The 19,284-nt window shown below is 47.8% G+C and overlaps 1 protein-coding gene across 1 annotated transcript in view; it reads left to right on the forward strand.

Moving 5' to 3' along the window:
- Nucleotides 1-6,516: 6,516 nt before the first annotated feature.
- Nucleotides 6,517-19,284, forward strand: part of CDH1 (cadherin 1) — an 83,156-nt gene continuing 70,388 nt past the window's right edge. The window contains 2 exon segments of the mRNA XM_021705734.2: nt 6,517-6,650; nt 7,568-7,682. Coding sequence (XP_021561409.1) covers nt 6,603-6,650; nt 7,568-7,682 — 163 coding nt within the window. The 5' untranslated portion in view covers nt 6,517-6,602.

Genomic DNA, 19,284 nt, shown 5'->3' on the forward strand with positions numbered 1-19,284 from the left:
CTTTTTAAAAACTTTAAAAAAAAAACCAAGGATGGGGCGCCTGGGTGGCTCAGTCGTTAAGTGTCTGCCTTTGGCTCAGGTCATGATCCCAGGGTCCTGGGATTGAGCCCCACATTGGGCTCCCCGCTCAGCGGGAAGCCTGCTTCTCCCTCTCCCACTCCTCTCCCCATGCTTGTGTTCCCTCTCTCGCTGTGTCTCTCTCTGTCAAATAAATAAAATCTTAAAAAAAAAAAACAAGGAAAAAACAAAGTTTAATTACATGTGCATGGAGGCCCAATCATAAAATTGAGACCCAAAGAAATGATCAAGGCATGCAGTTTTTATACATTTAAAATTTTTAATTCCAGTATAATTAACATACAGTATTATATTAGTTTCAGGTGTAAAATACAAGGATTCAGCAACTCTATACATTACTCAGTGCTCACCACAGTAAGTGTCCTCTTAATCCAATTGCACCCATTTCCCCCATCCCCCTATCACCTCCCCTCTGGTAACCATCAGTTTGTTCTCTATATGTAAGAGTCTGGTTTTTTTTGTTTGTCTCTTTTATCCTTCGTGTGTTTGTTTTGTTTCTTAAATTCTACATATTAGTGAAATCATATGGTACTTGTTTTTCTCTGACATTAGCATTATACCCTCTAGATCCATCCATGTTATTGTAAATGGAAAGGACTTCATTCTTTTTTATGGCTGAGTAATATTCTATTCTATTATATATATTATATATATGTATATATATATAATTTATTTCCATGTTGGCTCTCTGCTCAGCAGGGAGTCTGCTTCTTCCTCTCCCTCTCCCTCTGTGTTCTCCCGCTCTATCAAATAAATAAATAAAATCTTAAAGATTTTATTTATTTGTTTATTTTAAGATTTTATTTATTCATTTGTCAGTCTCATGGCCCTGAGATCATGATCTGATCCAAAGGTAGATGCTTAACCACTGAGCCACCCAGGCGCCCCTATTTTATTTTATTTTTATTTATTTTAGAGAGAGTGTGTAAGCAGCGGGGAGGGACAGAGGGAGAAGGGGAGACAGAATCTTTTTTTTTTTTTTAAGATTTTATTTATTTGAGAGAGAGAATGAGAGACAGAGAGCACGAGAGGGGAGAGGGTCAGAGGGAGAAGCAGACCCCACGCCGAGCAGGGAGCCCGATGTGGGACTCGATCCCGGGACTCCCGGATCATGACCTGAGCCGAAGGCAGTCGCCTAACCAACTGAGCCACCCAGGCGCCCCGGAGACAGAATCTTAAGCAGGCTCCACGCTTAGCCTGGAGCCCAATTCAGGACTTGATCTCAAACCCTGAGATTATGACCTGAGCCATAATCAAGAGTCAGCCACTTAACTGACTGAGTCACCCAGGTGCCCCAAGCTTTTATACATTTTAGATGAAGAAATATAATCTGTGAGGAATTGACAGGATAAAGAAAACTTTTGTTTGAGAGCTCCAGTTAGTAGGGAGTTTTTGAACAGAATTTGGACTGGGGTAGTAAATTAGTAAAACTGACCAGGTTTATTTATATAAGCTTCCTTGGCCCTGAATTCTCTGAGTCCTACCATAAGGCTGTCTCTTTACGTCCTGGTACAGGGAGGGTACATTTCACATGGGAGATTTATTTCCAGTTTTCAGGGAGAAGGTGGGGGGTCAGAGTGTCTTTTTTGCACTGGCTCTTTCTTAGGTAATTCAGAATAATCAATATGCCAAAATGGTATATTTGGGGGGGCTGACTTATGTCCCCAAACACTTATATGACATTCTAGAAAAGGCAAAATTACGAAGACAGTAAAAAAGATCAGTGGTTGACAGGAGTTAGCAGGGAGGGAGGGATGAATAGGCAGGCAAGGCACAGAGGATTTTGTCTGTTTTGAGCTCAGAGGATTTTTAGGGCAGTGAAATAACTGTGTCACTATAATGGTGGATACATGTCATTATACATTTGTTCAAACCCACAGAATTGTAATGTGGACTTTGGGTGATTATGAAGTGTCAGTGTAGGTTCACCAATTGTAACAAATGTACCATTCTGGTGGGGGGAGGCTATGTATGTGTGGGGGGCAAGGGGTATTTGGGAAATCTCTGTATCTTCTTTTCAAATCTGCTGTGAACATAAAACTGCTCTAAAAAATAGTCTTAATTTCTTAAAAAAAATGCAGGGGTGAAAAGATGAGACAAGATTTGGTACAATTACAAAGTTTACAAATGACCAAATTATAAAAATGGCAAAAAATAATTATTGGAGCTAGATGATAGCCACATGGTGTTGCATTCTACTCTACATGGTATGCAGTATGCTATTTTCTTTGTGATTGAAAAAACAATGTTTTTTGCAGACATGAGTGGCTGAGCTGCAAGGGGCAGGGGTGCGGCAGCCCTATCAGTTACTGTTATTTTCACAGGAAGCTGAAGCTGGATATCCAGCTCCCTCCCCTGTGTGCTGGCAGGCAGTCGGGGCCAGCAGAGGTTTCAGGAGCCCCCAGGAGCAGCTAGCCCGGAGCCTCCTCTCCCCCACACCATTGGGAGCTCGATCTGGCTGCAATCCCTGGCAATTTCAATTTTCCTGGGATTCCCCTCCAGCCAGGTGGGGTTTAAGCTCCTCTCAGACAGGCTTAGGGAGGGGGTACCCCTCTTGGTCGGAGTACCATTATTGCCACCGCTTTGCCTAGAAATGAAAGGGATGGGACTGCCTGGGGGAATTAATCGTTAACCTCCTGGCTGACCAGTGGCCAGGACACCCAGGAAATGAAAGTTCATCAGAGACACACCCTGTAATAAGGAGACCTGGAGTTCTCATCGCAGCGATGGATGTTTGGTTCGCATCAGCCATAGGGGCTGTCATCCACTGGCAAGGCCTCTAGTCAACCTTTCTTTTCGCTGTAGATACTTGAAAATCTACCATTAACATTGGACAGGCTCTCAGAGAGCTCTAACTCCAAGATGTTGATTTTTTCTCCCCTCAGTTGGGAAGCTAATGCATGCAGTGGACCCAATCACGTGCACCAACACAGTTGCATACAATCTCCGGGGTACATGGACCTCCCGGAAGCCCAGCCACAGACACCACTTTAAGAATCTTGGGCCCAGCTTACTAGCTCCAAAGTTCTCATTCCTTTGAAAGAAGCACACCCTAGAGCCCTCTTTAAAATGCAAATGACCCTTGGGAAGGTTGAAAAGACTAACCCAGCTTGTGTCAAAGAGTTTTTCCCCCCGCAGCAGCCAGAGACAGCCTAATAGGTTTTAATGGTGGCAGTGGGGAAAGCAGAGCTGGGGGTGGGGAGGCTTCGTAGGGGCTCACAATTGGGCCTAGAACTGGTAAGGGAATGTACTGAGCCAAGAGTGCTAAAAGCTAACAAGAATCTTGTGAATTAAGTGCTATCAGCATCCCCATTTTATGGAAGAGGAAACTGGGACTGGAAAGGATCAAGTGACATGCTACCCTCTCCGCAGCTAGAGGGGAATGTGAAGCCTCCAGCAACTTGAGATCAAAGGCTATCAGCAGCATAGCCCAACATCAGCTCCTTTGATCCTCACAATGAGGAATCCTTTTTTTATAAAAAATAGATTTATTTATTTATTTTAGAGGGGGGAGGGGCGGGAGGAAGCAGGAGAGACAGTCCCCCGCAGACTGTGCTGAATGCGGAGCCCGATGCGGGGTCTGATCTTACAACCCTGAGATCATGACCTGAGCTGAAACCAATAGTCAGACACCCAACCGACTGCGCCAAGGTGCCCAGAGGAAATCTTTTTTGATGGAAGAGGAAACTGAGGCAATTCATTGAGAGCCATAGTCACTCAGTGCTCCCCCTCCAGCCTCCTGAGTGTTCCCTCCTCACTCTGGACAGCTGAGAGCCAGCAGTCCTTCACCACTGTTCCTGGAGCTTGAAGGACTTGCTGAGAAGTCTGAAGAGAGCATCATGCCGACCTGTCTTCACTGCCCCTAATTGTTTTCTAAAATCCTTTTTATTGAATTATCAGAGTGTAATGGAAGAGTCGATGAGAGTCGCTTCAGAGTTACAAGGCCAGGGCTTGCTGGGTGGAGGAAAGCAAAGCCCTAAAGGCTCCCTGGGCCGAGCAATGGTATAAAATGTATTTTTTTTTTAAATATGTATTTTTACATAACTGGGAGAAAAAAAATAAACGGACAAGCTGCCCCATGGGGGAAACGCCTCTTTCTGTATTTCCATTATCTTGTTTAATGCACAGTCGGCCAGGAGCCTCAGTGGGAAAGGAAATACTGGAGACCTTTCCCTATGAGCCTTCTGGGGGGTTAAGAGGCAGAGAGAGCCAAAATGCAGAAATCCAAATGGCCTGGGCGTGTACTCAGAAACCCATTAAAACTGAGGGGACAGGTGGCGGAGGAGTGCTGGGCTGATTCAAAACACCGTCTTGGTTTGCAACAACACCTCTCCTCTGGGTTGAGAAAGTAGCCTCAGTGACCTCAGATTCACCTTTAGCTCTGAGTGAAATATTCTTTTTTTTGTTTTTAAAGATTTTATTTATTTGACAGAGAGAGACACACTGAGAGAGGGGACACAAGCAGGGGGAGTGGGAGAGGGAGAAGCAGGCTTCCCGCCGAGCAGGGAGCCCGATGCGGGGCTCGAGCCCAGGACCCTGGGATCATGACCTGAGCCGAAGGCAGACGCTTAACAACTGAGCTACCCAGGTGCCCCTCTGGGTGAAATATTCTAAACATGGCCTTCTCCAGGAGGAAGGGGGGAAAGGAGTGATCCTTTCCAAAGACCGACCAACACACCAAAACATTTACTGAGTGGGCGCTACCAAGTGCCAAGTATTCTGTTCAGTGATTTTCTTGCATAGCTCCCATCGACCCATTTATACAGATAAGAGCACCTAGCTGCCCAAGGTCATGCAGCTGGTGAGCAGTTTACTCCACACAGTGTTTAGGAGTTTTGAGCATGCTTGGGGGGGTAAAGGGAAACATAGTGTCCTTGTCAGGGTAGCCAAACCACACAGATGCTGCTGGCCCCTGGCAGTCAGACGGAGAAGCTATCTGACCTAACATTTGCATGTCTATTCTTTTTTTGACTCTAAAATTATTTTCCTAAGGACAGAATTCTCTAGAGAAGGCAGTAGTGACAATAGTGTAGTGTTAAGAGCACCAATCTGGGGATCAGGAGATTTGAGGCTCCAATCTTGGCTTTGATATTAACTTGTTATGGGACATTGAAACTTCTTTGCAAATAACAGGTTTGGATGATCTTTAAAGGGTCTTTTCCAGGATAACATCGAAGATTGAAAACTACGGCTCCAGCTCCAAGATGATCTGGGGTCCACATGAGGTGAAGCTATAGAAAGAAGGGCCCTGGAATCAGAGAGGGGTGGGTTCCAGTCCTTCACCACCTCCTAGTGGCCTCCAATTCTTTATGCGTCAGTTACCTATCAAACAGGAACAGCAACAGCTCTTGGGTTGTACCTAGATAAGATTAAATGTTTAGCATAGAGCCTGGCACAGTAACGTTCAACGCGCTGCACCTATTGTTACTATTATTATCCCTCACATTTGTACAGAGCTTTTATGGCGCAGGAAACATTGGTCTTATTAATTGTATGGCAACCTCACAACCTAGTAAGGAGTTTGTGATTATTGTTCCCGTTTGGAAGATGGAGAAACTGAGGTTTTGAAACGTGGGTCCTACCCAGTGGATTGACTTGCACACTCACGACCTATGGAGACCTGCAGTTAAAAAGAACTAGAAGCGCCTGGGAGGCTCAGTCGGTTAGGCGACCTAAGCTACTCCACCTAAGCAACCGACTCTTGAGTTTCCTCTCAAGTGATCTCAGGATTATGAGATCGAGCCCCGCCTCTGTGCTTAGCTCAGAACCGGCTTGGGACTCTCATCCTCTTCTTCTGCCCCTCCCCCCTTTATCTCTCCCTCTAAAATAAATAAATCTTAAAAAAAAAAAAAAAGCGGGGGCGCCTGGGTGGCTCTGTCCGTTAAGTGTCTCCCTTAGGCCCAGGTCATGATCTTGGGATCCTGGGATCCAAGAGGGATTCTCCCTCTCCCTGCTTGTTCTCTCTCTCTCTGTCAAAAAAAAAAAAAAAAAGGCAGAGCTAGTGGGGCGTCTGGCTGGCTCAGTCGGTAGAAGGAGTGACTCTTGATCTCAGGATCATGAGTTCAAGCCCCGCGTTGAGCGCAGAGACTACTTAAAAAAAAAAAAAAAAACCTAGATAAAGCGTAAATTCCTTTCTGTCCCCAGGTGTTTGTGAGGCACCGGGAAGCTGGGAGGAAACTCGGAGGTAACAGGAATTATGGAAATCCCTATTCCACATCCTGATTCTAGCAACTGCGGGTAGCGACTCACTGGGCGGGAGCAGCTTGAAGCGGCTTGAAGCCGTCTGCCCCCACAACGCGGGAGGAAGCTGAGGCTGAGCCCCGCCGCTCATTGGCTGTGGGCCGCAGGTGTAGCCTCAGCCAATCAGCGGTGCCGGGGGCGGAGCCTTCCAGGCTCACCTGGCGGCCGCGACGCAGCCCAGCTCATTGGCGCCCGGCACTGCGGAGCACCTGTGAGTTCGCGGAAGTCCTGCCGTACTGTCGCCCCGCCAAGCTCCGCAGGACCCGACCCCTGCTCGGCCCGCCATGGGCCCTCGGTACCCTAGCGTCTCCGCGCTCCTGCTGCTGCTACAGGTACGTCGCGTCCCCTTGCTTTGCGGGGGACGCCTTCCGGCCCCACCATCACGCGCCCCGGCCCCCTTCCTCTCTATCGTCGGCCCTTCCTCTCTCCTGTCGCCCCGTCTTCTCCCAAGAAAGTTTAGTTTCAAGAACGGCCTGGAAGCTGCGCCGCGCTCTTGGGCTCCGCGGAGGTGGGAGTGGGAGCGGGTGGAGAGCGAGCGCGGCTTTGCCCACTCCCTCGCGTGAATACTCGAGCTGTCGGGGGGGGGGGGGGGGGCCCCGCGGGGGGCGGGCGAGCCTCGCTGTGGGCCGGGGGGATCCCGGGCTGGCCGCAGTACGGGCTAGGGGCGGGCAGTGGGGGAGGGGCGTGGGGGGTCAGGATACAGAAAAGGGGAGTCCCGGTGCAAGTCAAGGGGAGCCAGGAGTAATGGGGACGACCCCTGAGGTAAGGAAAGGGAAATCAATAGAAATAAAGGCATGTGCCGTGTAAAGAAAGGTTAGTAAACAGGTATGGAGGCTCCCCTGGGTAATAAAGGGCTCAAAGGTGTTGGAGCGCCCCTCCTTGTGAGGAGGTAGACTTGGGAGTGGGGGCGTTCCCGGTGTATGGAAAGTGAAGTGGGGAAGAGTAAAGATGCCTCCAGTGAAATGAAAAAGGAGACCGCAAGGAAAGGGGTGCTTGGTGGGGAGGCACTGACCCAGCAGCCCCCTTTCCCGGGAGTACCTGGGGGCTTGGCGGCAGCAGGTTTCGGAGTGAAAGAGTTTGGCGTGGCTGCCTGCCCTGGGGGTTGGGGGTGAGTGTGGCTCCCTCCCACAATGCCGACGCTGAGAGCGAGCGAGGGAGGGGAGGCGCAGTTGGTTTCGGTGTGGGCAGGAGGGGACAACCCCCCGCCCCTCCCAGGTCATCCTAGTTTCATACCTTTCCCCTACTCCAGGTTTCATCGTGGCTCTGCCAGGAGCCAGAGCCCTGCCGTCCTGGCTTTGGCGCTGACAGCTACACGTTCACAGTGCCCCGGCGACATTTGGAGAGAGGCCGAATCCTGGGCAGAGGTAAGTCCTGAGCCTGGGAAGGGTCTGAGAAATTGCCCTTCCACGCCCCTGGGCAAAGCCCTTTTGTCCTGGTTGAAACGATACCCCTTTGGAATTTATACAGATGAAGGGATCTAAACCTTAACCAGAGAGGGCTACCCTTGTATGGTGATGTTGGGAAGGGGGCACTTACTTAGAGGCCTTTAATGTGTCCTATTTTGTCCTGACCACTTGAGAGACCGTCATTTCAGACTTCAGAAACCTGATGTATTGGGGGGGGGGGTGGAGAGCTCAGTAATTCCCCTTTTGCAGATAAGGAAATGGAGGCTCAGAGGGTGGAGTCCACTTACCCAAGGTCAGCAGAGCAGGAATTTGAATGAGGCCTGACTCCAGGGCCCATTCTGCACCATCTGGGTGCCCTCTCGGTTATCAGGTTGTGGCATTTGCTCAAAGAGGTGAAAACATTTCCATACAGGTACTATTCCCCAAGGAATAATGGTTTTTTAAAAAAGCCCGATAGCTCTGACTCAGGGAATGAAAAGGCACACAGTGTATTTCTGGGCCTTGTCACTGTGATAATCGGGATTATAGAGTTTGCTTTATTTCACTTCACTGGTCCCCAGGAGTGAGAGAGCAGGGGAAGCTTGGTTTCTCTTCTGGTTTCACTGACTCCCAGATGCTTATTTCCTACCAAATGACTTCTTCCTCTTGATTTTAGTTGATGGGGCGAGTATCATAACTATAAAACACTTTTTTTTTTAAAGATTTTTATTTATTTATTTGACGGAGACACAGGGAGAGAGGGAACACAAGCAGGGGGAGTGGGAGAGAGAGAAGCAGACCTCCCGCTGAGCAGGGAGCCCGATGTGGGGCTCTATCCCAGGACCCTGAGACCATGACCCGAGCCAAAGGCAGACGCTTAACGAGTGAGCCACCCAGGTGCCCCTAAAACACTTTTTCAAGTGAGAAATCACCCACAATTCCCAGAGGAAATTCACTGCATTTCTTCATTCTTTGGTCACGTGAAAACTGCAGCAATCATGCTGTTGTGTGAAGATTGTTTGAATTTTGGAAGTTGTTCCAACAGTGGGCAGCATTTTTTTTTTCAACCGAAACTGCAGCTTCATTGATTAAACATATTTGCTTTTCTGGGGCCTGCGTTGTGTGGCGCTCTCTATTGAGTCAGAAGGGAAGTGTTTGTCTGATTTTTCCAGTGGGTCCACCATTAGTCGATGGTTGATATTCTGCCCAGCCTCGTGCTGGGCACCCAGGAATGAATTGAAGAGATACAGGGACACTCCAGCCTGCTGTTAGTATGTCACATTCCAGCAGATTATGGAGAATGTCCCAGGACCCACTTAGAGGGCACTGTGGAACATGGGCATTTAGGTGCCAAAGAATGTGGGTGACGTGGGATGTTTTGATGGCTATCAGTGGGCAGTGAGGACTGGCTTCTTGGAGGAGGCAAAGTTGACCCAGTTTTGAAGATGGAGGCAGGGGTTAGAAACTGGGAGTGTGAGTGTTTGTGAGTATGGGTTGTCCAAGACAAGCTCCTGTCACTTTGTTTTCCTGCACCAGGACATTTGGTAGCTCCAAATGCGGGTTAGTCTGGCTTTTATTGCTCCTGCCCTGCCCCCCTCCCCCCACAAGCTCTTGGTCCGACCAATAATATTATTACATAATATAAATATTACCATTATTATTAATAGCGGCACCTATTCCTTTTGAACCAGACTCTGGAGCGAGTGTTTCCTTTTACTTAATTTTGCTTTATGAGGGTAGGCACCATTGTTCGTCGATTTTGCAGGGGAGGAAACTGAAACATAGCCTCTGGTCTTTCTCCGGTTCTCTCCCCTTCTCAATAATCTCAAAAAGAAAGATGGCGTTTGGGAGAGTTAGTGTCCATTGTGAAGCAGGTGTTGTCTTCACAGTGTGCCTGAGAGAGCAGAGATGTTGATGCGGCAGGAGCCTGAGGAGAGGAGGTGGTGGTGATGGATCAGACTAGGGGGAAGTGCAGGGGGTCTGGGGCTGGTGATCCTGGTGGGAGGGGCCGCCTCTTTGAGCTCCTTGGTCGGGTGGCTGGTTTCAGTTTCTTTCTGTCCAAGACCCACCCCACTTAACAAATTTTCTGACCTTTCACTGTTTTGGGATTTCCCACCAATCCAGTGTAGAATTAGCCAATTACCCCAGGATGGGAGTGCCCTTCTGGTAAAATCACATGCGACCTCAGAGAACTGGCTTTGTGATTTTAAAAAGGCAGCTGGGAGTTAGGGTGGTGGCCTCACTCTTTGGGACCTCCAAGGAAATGGAGGGATATGACATTAGCACCAGGTTTATTTATTTATGTATTTATTTTTTTAAAAGATTTATTTATTTATTTGACAGAGAGCAAGAGAGGGAACACAAGCAGGGGGAGCGGGAGAGGGAGAAGCAGGCTTCCCATGGAGCAGGGAGCCCGATGCGGGGCTCGATCCCAGGACCCCGGGATTGTGACCTGAGCCGAAGGCAGACGCTTAACGCCTGAGCCACTCAGGTGCCCCTAGCACCAGGTTTAAACATTGGCTCCACAAACACTTTGCTTCACTGGAGTTTTTTTTTTTTTTTTAAGATTTTATTTATTTGACAGAGAGAGAGAGAGCGGGAACACAAGCAGGGGGAGCGGGAGAGGGAGAAGCAGGCTTCCTGCCGAGCAGGGAGCCCGATGTGGGGCTCGATCTCAGGACCCTGGGATCGTGACCTGAGCCGAAGGCAGACGCTTAACTGACTGAGCCACCCAGGCGCCCCTCACGGGAGTTTGAAAACAAGGAACCTGTTACTTTTTGTCCACCATTGGCCATAGAGTGTCACAAATAGGGTTTGACCGAACTCGGGACCCTGGGGTGGTTTGCTGGGGTGATTGTTGTGCTCTGTGAGATGGTTGACCCCACAGTCGGAGCCTTGTATTGATTTCATTGGTTTCTCTCTAGGTTCTAAAATGGAGAATGTTTTAAAAAACAAGTCACTATAAACTGGTTCTCTAGAATTTCTGTTCATTTTTCTTTTTCCTGGCACAAACTGGTTTGCGAAACCCAGGCTATTAGACAGTTTGGGTTCTAAGAAGTATCATCATAGTGCCCTCTGCTTTAAGTTGATTGAGGCGTGGGGGGAGTGGGGTGGGGAGAGGAAAAGCAGGTAGGCTTTTAAACTGATGGCTTCATTGCTTTGCTTCCTCTACTACCTGGTTTTGGGCAAACAGGGTTTATGTTTTGGGTTTGAGCTCTGGCTGCTTGATGGATTGACCTAGCTCACAAGCACCCACTTGTGTGAATTAAATACATCCATTTCCCCTTTCTAAAAGATGTGCTGAAAGGTGGTAGAAACAGTGTGCAGACCTCCTAATTAAACTGGGCTTTAAAAAAAAAAAACAGGGCACCTGGGTGGCTCAGTCATTAAGCGTCTGCCTTCAGCTCAGGTCATGATCCCAGGGTCCTGGGATCGAGTCCCACATCAGGCTCCCTGCTCAGTGGGAAGCCTGCTTTTCCCTCTCCCACTCTCCCTGCTTGTGTTCCCTCTCTTGCTGTCTCTCTCTCTCTGTTGAAAAATAAATAAAATCTTTAGAAAAATAAAAAATAAAAATAAATTAAAAAAAACAAATACAGAAACCTGCTTTGGGATCTCCCTTACATCATCAGATTCCCTCTCACATCCCTCAGACTCACTTCCTCATTACTCACTTCAGTGATAAAGCTTGGTGCTGCGCTCACTGATGAAGGAGACCTGGGTCCTCCTGTTCTTGTCTTTGTGTCTGTGAGAAGCCGAGGCTTCCTCACATGCGTCCTGTGTAAGGAAGTCTGCCTGCTGTTCCCCCGTGGGGCCTGCCGGACCTGCCTTGTTTCTGCCAGGTGGTTGTGGAAATCCCTGTTTGCTCTCTGGGGCTTTATATTGGGTGAGTCTCTTCTTCCGAAATGCTCACCTTGGTGTCTGTTACACATTCCCTTCCAAGCGTAGCCCCAGATAAGCCAGACGCTGAGGCAATCAGCTCTTACATCTCCCATGAGCTGCCAAAACCCTAAAATCCCCGAGAGGCACCTGTCACAGTTCAGACTTTCTGGGTTTCCACTCTGCCTCAACTCCCATCTCCTTTCAGGGCTTTGGGCTTTCAATGAGGGGAATGAAGTCTGTATTCCTGGTCAGGATAGTCTGAGTAAGCACATGAAAGATCCAGGTTTGGGGCGCCTGGGTGGCTCAGTCAGTTAAGTGTCTGACTTGAAGCTGAGGTCATGATCCCAGGGGTGGGATTTAGCCTGGCTCAGCCGGAAGTCTGCTTGTTCCTCTGCCCCTCCCCCTACTTGTTCTCTCTCCCCGCCCCCCGTCTCTCAAATAAAATCTTTTTTTAAAAGATTTTATTTATTTATTTGACAGAGAGAGACACAGCGAGAGAGGGAACACAAGCAGGGGGAGTGGGAGAGGGAGAAGCAGGCTTCCGGCCGAAGCAGGGAGCCAGATGTGGGGCTTGATCCCAGGACCTTGGGACCATGACCTGAGCCGAATGCAGACGCTTAACGACTGAGCCACCCAGGCGCCCCACAGGTAAATAAAATCTTAAAAAAAAGAAGATCCAGGTTTGCCTTTCAGCGCCTAGCTGTGTGACCTTGGGTAAATCACTTTACTTCAATGAACCTCGGTTTCCCCGTCTGTGAATGGGGGGAGGCAATAATACTTAGTGGTTTGTTGTGAGACTTAAATGTGTATGTTCGTTTATTTGGCTAGGCAACAAATAAGAGTGCCAGCACTGGACTAGCCTCTGGGGTTACAGTAATGAATAAAGCCGATGTGAGCTGAGCATAGAGCAAGTGAGATGATGTAAAGAAACAGGAAAGATTCATTAGATGGTGCCTCATATTTCTTAGGGACAGAGTAGGCACTCAGATATTTTAAACAAATGATGAATTAATAAATATTTATTATCCCTCATACATTTTCTTTCCTTTTTTTTTTTTCCTCTCTCAAACTCTCTGGCCTCAGGCCAGCCCTAGATGTTGATCGAAATGGAGGTGAGTCTGTGAACTTTCTAAGACTCATGTGAGGGTTGTACGCCCCTTCAATGGTTCTGGAAGCTGGGCTACCTTGATAAGTGTGTTCCCAGGGGTACAATGTGCTGAGTGCTTCCCTCTCAGAGCCAGAGCACAGAGGTGGGAGCCCTCAAACCTGAATCTGGAAGGGGAAAGGCAGTCATTTTTAAGTGTTTTTTATCTTTGGTCAAAAGAAATCCTCCTGGTAGCCTTTCTTCCTTTCTCTCTCTTTTCTTGCTAATTTAAGTTTACCTTTTATACATCTCAGCTCATGTTTGCTATGGTTGGGAGGGCTTTAGCCACCCACTTTTTGCACATTTCCTCTTCCCTTTCCTTCCTCTCATCTACCGCCAATCCGCCCACCCCCAGCCACAGTTCCATCATTTAGAAGGTTCTTGAGTCAGGCTGCCTAGATTGAATTGCCCCTTGCCGGCTGAGGGGATGTTGGCCAAGGACTTTACCCTCTAAGCCTTAGTTTCCTCATCTGTAAAATGGGCATAATAGTACCAGGTTCTCAATGCATATTAAATATTAAAGCCCCTGGACTATTTGGTGCCTTCTGTTTGAGCCTCTACCGTGTGTTTTACCTTTGGTTCAAACTTTTCCCTGTGTTCTTTCCCACCCAGTAAACCAGCCAAACCAGTTTCCTCACTCTCCCTGCTTCTGTGTTAAAGCAAACACTGCTCTGCAAACAGTGACTAGACCAAAGTGCCCTTTGCTAGGAAAGGCAGTTCTGTGGCGTTTTCTTGCTTGCCACTCTGCAGTGTACCTGGGTGGGGCTGCCTGTGGACCTGCTCATGAATACTGTTTGCAGTTGGAGTGGGAGGAGTGGGGCAAGGAGCAGCTGGAATGGGAAGATTGAAATTGTCAGTTTCTGTCTTGTTTTGTTTTGTTTTAAATTTATTTGAGAGAGCGCTAGCGCGCAGGCACTGGAGCACGCTGCGCTCATGGAAGCACGGGGGGAGGGGCAGAGTGACAGGGAGAAGCAGACTTCCTGAGCAGAGCTCAATTCCAGGACCCCCCAGGACCCCAGGATCACGTCCTGAGCCGAAGGCAGACACTTAACCAACTGAGCCACTCAGGCACCCCTTCTAATTTGAAAAATATTTCATGGGGCACCTGGCTGGCTCAGTTGGTAGAGCATGTGATTCTTGATCTCGGATTGGAAGTTTGAGCCCCACATTGGGGCTTACTTTAAATCTTTAAAAAATAAATAAAATTATTTCATAATAAACAAGCTTTAGGATACTGTCTGTTTCCCCATTGCCAAAAATGCTATGCCCCAGCCCCTGAGATTATGGCTCACCTGCATGGCTAAGTATTGAATCACCTGGAACACTTCAAAGATACAGATTTGCCCTCCTGCAAATTCACTGAGCTTGAGAGTGGGGTTCTGGATATGGCATTTTTTAAAGCTCCCCAGGTTGCTGTTGCCACCAGATTCATTGCCCTGGACAACTCCAGTAGCTAGGGCAGAAACGTCGGATGAGTAAATACCTGGTGCCAGCCCGGTGTATGAACATCTGGTTGTCCAGCTTAAGTAAGGCCAAGGGATTCAAGGGCACTGTGGATCCAGAAGGGATAAGGCTGGTCCTTCTGCCATGCGTGTGAAGGAGTGCTCTATGGGTGTGCAATGGGGCTGATGGGGTAGGAATGGGGGGACCCAGAGAAGTAGCCAATGCACATACCTCTCCCCACTATGTAGCCAGTGCTAGGGGTACTGACTTTAGACCCAGCCCTTGCTCTCAGGGAGATTGCAGAAATCTCTGAGAACCCTGCAGAGGGTAATTCCAGTACCTTTTACCTTCTGAGAAGGGCTGTGTGGTAGGGAAGTGTTCAGCGGTCACTTTGGTGAGTGAGAGGGTTTCAGCCAGACAGAGAAGGTGAACAGGCTCTCCAGGAATTGGAAAGGGGGTGCTCAGAGGCATGGCGGGGCATAAAGGAGCCAGGCTGGAGCTGTGCTTTCTTGGACAGGGAGGGTAGCTTGCAGGGGAGGATCCCAGGATGTAACTGCTTATATAGGCTGCAGCCAGGCTATCCCAAGGCTTTGGACTTGAGTCTGCAGTTAATAGACGGTTTTGTCTTTCTGTTTTTTGTTATGTTTTGTTTTTTAAGTAATCTCTGTGCCCAACGTGGGGCTTGAACTCACGACCCTGAGATCAAGAGTTGTATGTTCTACCCACTGAGCCTGCCCGGTGCCCTGGGGTTTCTCTTTCTATTCCTCTCCCTTCCTATTCTTTTACTAGACAAATCATTCACTTGGTTAAAATATATATGTATGTGTTAAAAAAAAATACGTATGTGGTCGACAGTGAAAAAGTCTCCTTATCACCCTGACCCAGGAAGTAGCGTAGGTGGGACGACAGTCCTGTACTTTTATCTCCCAAAACCCACGCTCTCATAGTGCCCCTCTTGTGCCTTGTTGCCAAACTGCATCTCCAGTGGAACCTAAGTCACCTTTCCTAAGGGTAAGAAATTCCCTCCTTCCCCTTAGGAAAAGATGTCTTTATACCTTTTGTATCACTAATTTTAACTGTGATGCTGGAATTCAGCTGCTTCTGCGTTTGAAGGGTCTCTTGTCTTCCACGTGTGGGTAATTTCCATCCTGTCTCCCTTTTACCTCCAATTCCAAATAAATGCTAGCTGAAGTGCACTTCTTTTTTTTTTTTTTTTTAAGATTTTATTTATTTGTTTGACAGAGAGAGACACAGCGAGAGAGGAGCACAGGCAGGGGGAGTGGGAGAGGATGAAGCAGGCTTCCTGCCGAGCGGGGAGCCCGACGCAGGGCTCGATCCCAGGACCCCGGGACCATGACCTGAGCCGAAGGCAGACACTTAACGACTGAGCCACCCAGGCGCCCCTGAAGTTCACTTCTTTTCCTTTCTGTTGGTCTTCAGCTTTCTGGGTCTCTGAAAATGCAGTTCAGTTGGTATTCAGAATTAGGAGTTGGGAGGGAAAGTGTCCTAAACTAAGGTTCCAATTGGGACTCTTTCAAGGTGCGAGAGAGATCTGGGCCCGGATCCTTGTGAGCTCAGGTGTTATTGCTGGGATCTAATGGAGCCTGTCTAGAAGGGTTGAACCTGTTCACCATGAGCAAAATCATAAACTGTGGCCAGCACAGGACCCTGTGGGATAATTGGCCAAGGCCTAGATAATAATTAGTGGGCTTTGTAATTAGGAGAGCTTGTAACAAGCTGAAAGCCTTTCAGATTTATGGTACCTAGGCAAGTTGAAGGATAGGGAAAACACCTGTTTCTGTGGTTTGGCATTCAGACTCACTCATACACCTTTTCTGTTCCCAGAAGAGTTTTCGCGAAAGAAGTTTTTTTTTTTTTTTTTTTTTAAAGATTTTATTTATTTATTTGAGAGAGAATGAGAGAGAGCACATGAGAGGGGGGAGGGTCAGAAGGAGAAGCAGACTCCCTGCCGAGCAGGGAGCCCGATGCGGGACTCGATCCAGGGACTCCAGGATCATGACCTGAGCCGAAGGCAGTCGCTTAACCAACTGAGCCACCCAGGCGCCAATTTTTTTTTTTTTTTTTTTTATCGCGAAAGAAGTTTTAAGAGTGTCTTCACCTAAGTTATTGCAACAGCCTCCTTTCTTGTCTCCCACAACAGTGTTCTCTCCATCCAACAGCCACGAGTTACGGTTTTTAAAATTCAAGTTAATACAAATAGTGAATAGTATGTTGCACAACTGAAACTAATAAAATGTATGTCAATTATACTTCAATTAAAAAAGTTAGGGACACCTGGGTGGCTCAGTCGTTAAGCGTCTGCCTTCAGCTCAGGTCATGATCCCAGGGTCCTGGGATTGAGTCCCATATCAGACTCCCTGCTCAGCCGCGAGCCTGCTTCTCCCTCTGCCTGCTTTGCCTGCCACTCCCCCTGCTTATGTTCGCGCTCTCTCTCTTGCTCTCTCTCTCTGACAAAATCTTAAAAAAAAGTTAAAAATCAAAATCCACCAGTGGCTCCCCATTTCACACAGAATGTAAGTCAGAGTCCTCTCTATGATGTGCAAAGCTTCCATGGTCTGCCCCCCCACAACACTTCCCCCACTCCTTACTGTCATTTCTTCTTGACTGTACCTAGAATGCAGCAGGCACACTTCTACCTCCGGGCCTTTGCACTGGCTGTTACTGCTGTCTGTAATACTTTTCTCTGATACCTGCATGGCTCACTCGCTTATTTATTTTTAAGTAAGCTCTGTGCCCAACGTGGGGCTTGAACTCATGACCCCGAGATCAAGAGCTGCTTGCTCTACTAACTGAGTCAGCCAGGTGCCCCACGGCTCACTCATTTAGGTCCAAGTTTTCGCTCACATGTCACCCTCTCAGTGAAGCCTTTCTTGAAACCCTTGAAACTATTTGAGATAGTTACCCCTTCTCCTAGCACTCTCTTTCCTCCTCCTCTGCTTTATTTTCCTCTGTAGCACATTTCTTTTTTTTAATATTGTTTTTTTTAAAGATTTTATTTATTCATTTATTTGAGAGAGAATGAGAGAGAGAGAGAGCACACGAGAGGGGGGAGGGTCAGAGGGAGAAGCAGACTCCCTGCTGAGCAGGGAGCCCGATGCGGGACTCGATCCCGGGACTCCAGGATCATGACCTGAGCCGAAGGCAGTCGCCCAACCAACTGAGCCACCCAGGCGCCCCCTCTGTAGCACATTTCATCATCTAGCATGCTATGTATTTCACTTATTCTGTCCATTTTCTGTCTCCTTCCAGTAGAATAGAAGCTTCAGGAGGCCAGCGAATTTCATCTTGTTTAGTTCAGGCTGTATTGCATCTAGAACAGTGCCTGGCACATAATAGGTACTCAGTAAGTGTTGAATGAATAAATGAGGTTTCAGTGTGTATGTATAGATCTTAACATATTTTTTGTATTTAGAAACGATTCCAGGGCACTTTTGGTTTTAAAGAAAAGCTAGAACTTTGTCAGTATGAGCCATAGAAGGACACGAGGAGGGGACATTCACAGGGCATGTGTCTCTGCTTGGCACGCTCCAGCTTCTCTGAGCCCTGACACCCCTAGCGTAACCTTACCTAATTGTCTTGTCACAAAACAGCTTGCAATCTAGAGTCTAAAGGTCACAGGAGCCATTTCTGCCCCACACTTCTTGGTGTAAGGAAGCACCAGATCAAAATCTAAACAGAGATCCGAGTCGGCTGGAGCCATCTGTTTGGTTTCCTATTGTCTGGGTAACAACTTCCTTGAGCGAGATTCCTAGCTACACCCAACACCTTCTTCCTGGGTATCTACAACATCCTTTAGGGCCATTAATTAAGACCTGGTATCCATTCTTCTGGTTCTTGGCAATGCACAGAAGCCTGGAAGGAACTTGTTGAGGGATGCTAAACTCCCAAGACAAAAACTTGAAGACATCTTAATTAGCTCATGGCCAAGATACATATCTCACAACTCCAAAATCCATCTGATCAATAAATGTTGAGAAGGTGGGGCGCCTGGATGGCTCAGTTGGTTAAGCTTCTGCCTTCGGCTCAGGTCATGATCCCCAGGTCCTGGGATCAGCTCCCTACTCAGTGGGGAGCCTGCTTCTCCTTCTTCCCATAACCCTCCCCCGCCGACTTGTGCTCTCACACACTCACTCACTCTGTCCCAAATATATTTATTTATAAATAAATCTTTTTTTTTTTTATAATTTTTTTTTTAATGTTTTATTTATTTATTCATGAAAGTCAGAGAGGCAGAGGTAGAGGGAGAAGCAGGCTCCCCGCCTAGCAGGGAGCCCGATGCGGGACTCGATCCCAGAACCCTGGGATCATGACCTGAGCCGAAGGCAGACGCTTAACCATCTGAGCCACGCAGGCGCCCATTTTTATAAATAAATCTTTTTTTTTTAAAGATTTTATTTATTTATTTGAGAGAGAGAGAATGAGAGAGAGCACATGAGAGGGGGGAGGGTCAGCTGACTTCTGTCTGATCACTGAACAGATTTAGGTTGAGCACTTGCCAGCAGGACTGTGCTTAGCTAGGCACTGAGGCTAGAACAGGACAAAACCCCAAATCCTTGCCCTTGTGTAGCTTCCCTTCTCATCAGAGGAGACAGGAGACAGCATGGTGGTCTGTGGAAGGAGAAAAATACAGGAGGAAAGAGGATAGAACTATGAGTGTTGGAGTGGAGGGGTTTGGGGGAATCATCACTAAATGACATTTATGTAAAGACCTGAGGAAGTGAGGTGCTCGAGGTGTTAGAATGGGTCTAGGTCTTTGAGGGACCTGGGCTTCCCACATTGTTTTAAGTCCTTATTGATGCAATTTAAAGACTATTAAAAAAAATAAAGACTATTCTCTTTAAAGGTACAGACTTCCAGATATTAAAATAAGACACGGGTGAGGCGCCTGGGTGGCTCAGTCCATTAAGCGTCAACCTTCAGCTTAGGTCATGATCTTGGGGTCCTGGGATCGAGTCCCACATTGGGCACCTTGCTCCGTGGGGAGCCTGCTTCTCCCTCTGCCGCTCCCCCTGCTTGTGCTCTGTCTCTGACAAAATCTTTAAAAAAAATTTTTTTAATAAATAAAATCTTAAAAAAAAATATGACACAGGATAC

The sequence above is a fragment of the Neomonachus schauinslandi genome, chromosome 16, assembly GCF_002201575.2.
Source record: "Neomonachus schauinslandi chromosome 16, ASM220157v2, whole genome shotgun sequence".
Classification (NCBI taxonomy): Eukaryota; Metazoa; Chordata; class Mammalia; order Carnivora; family Phocidae; genus Neomonachus; species Neomonachus schauinslandi.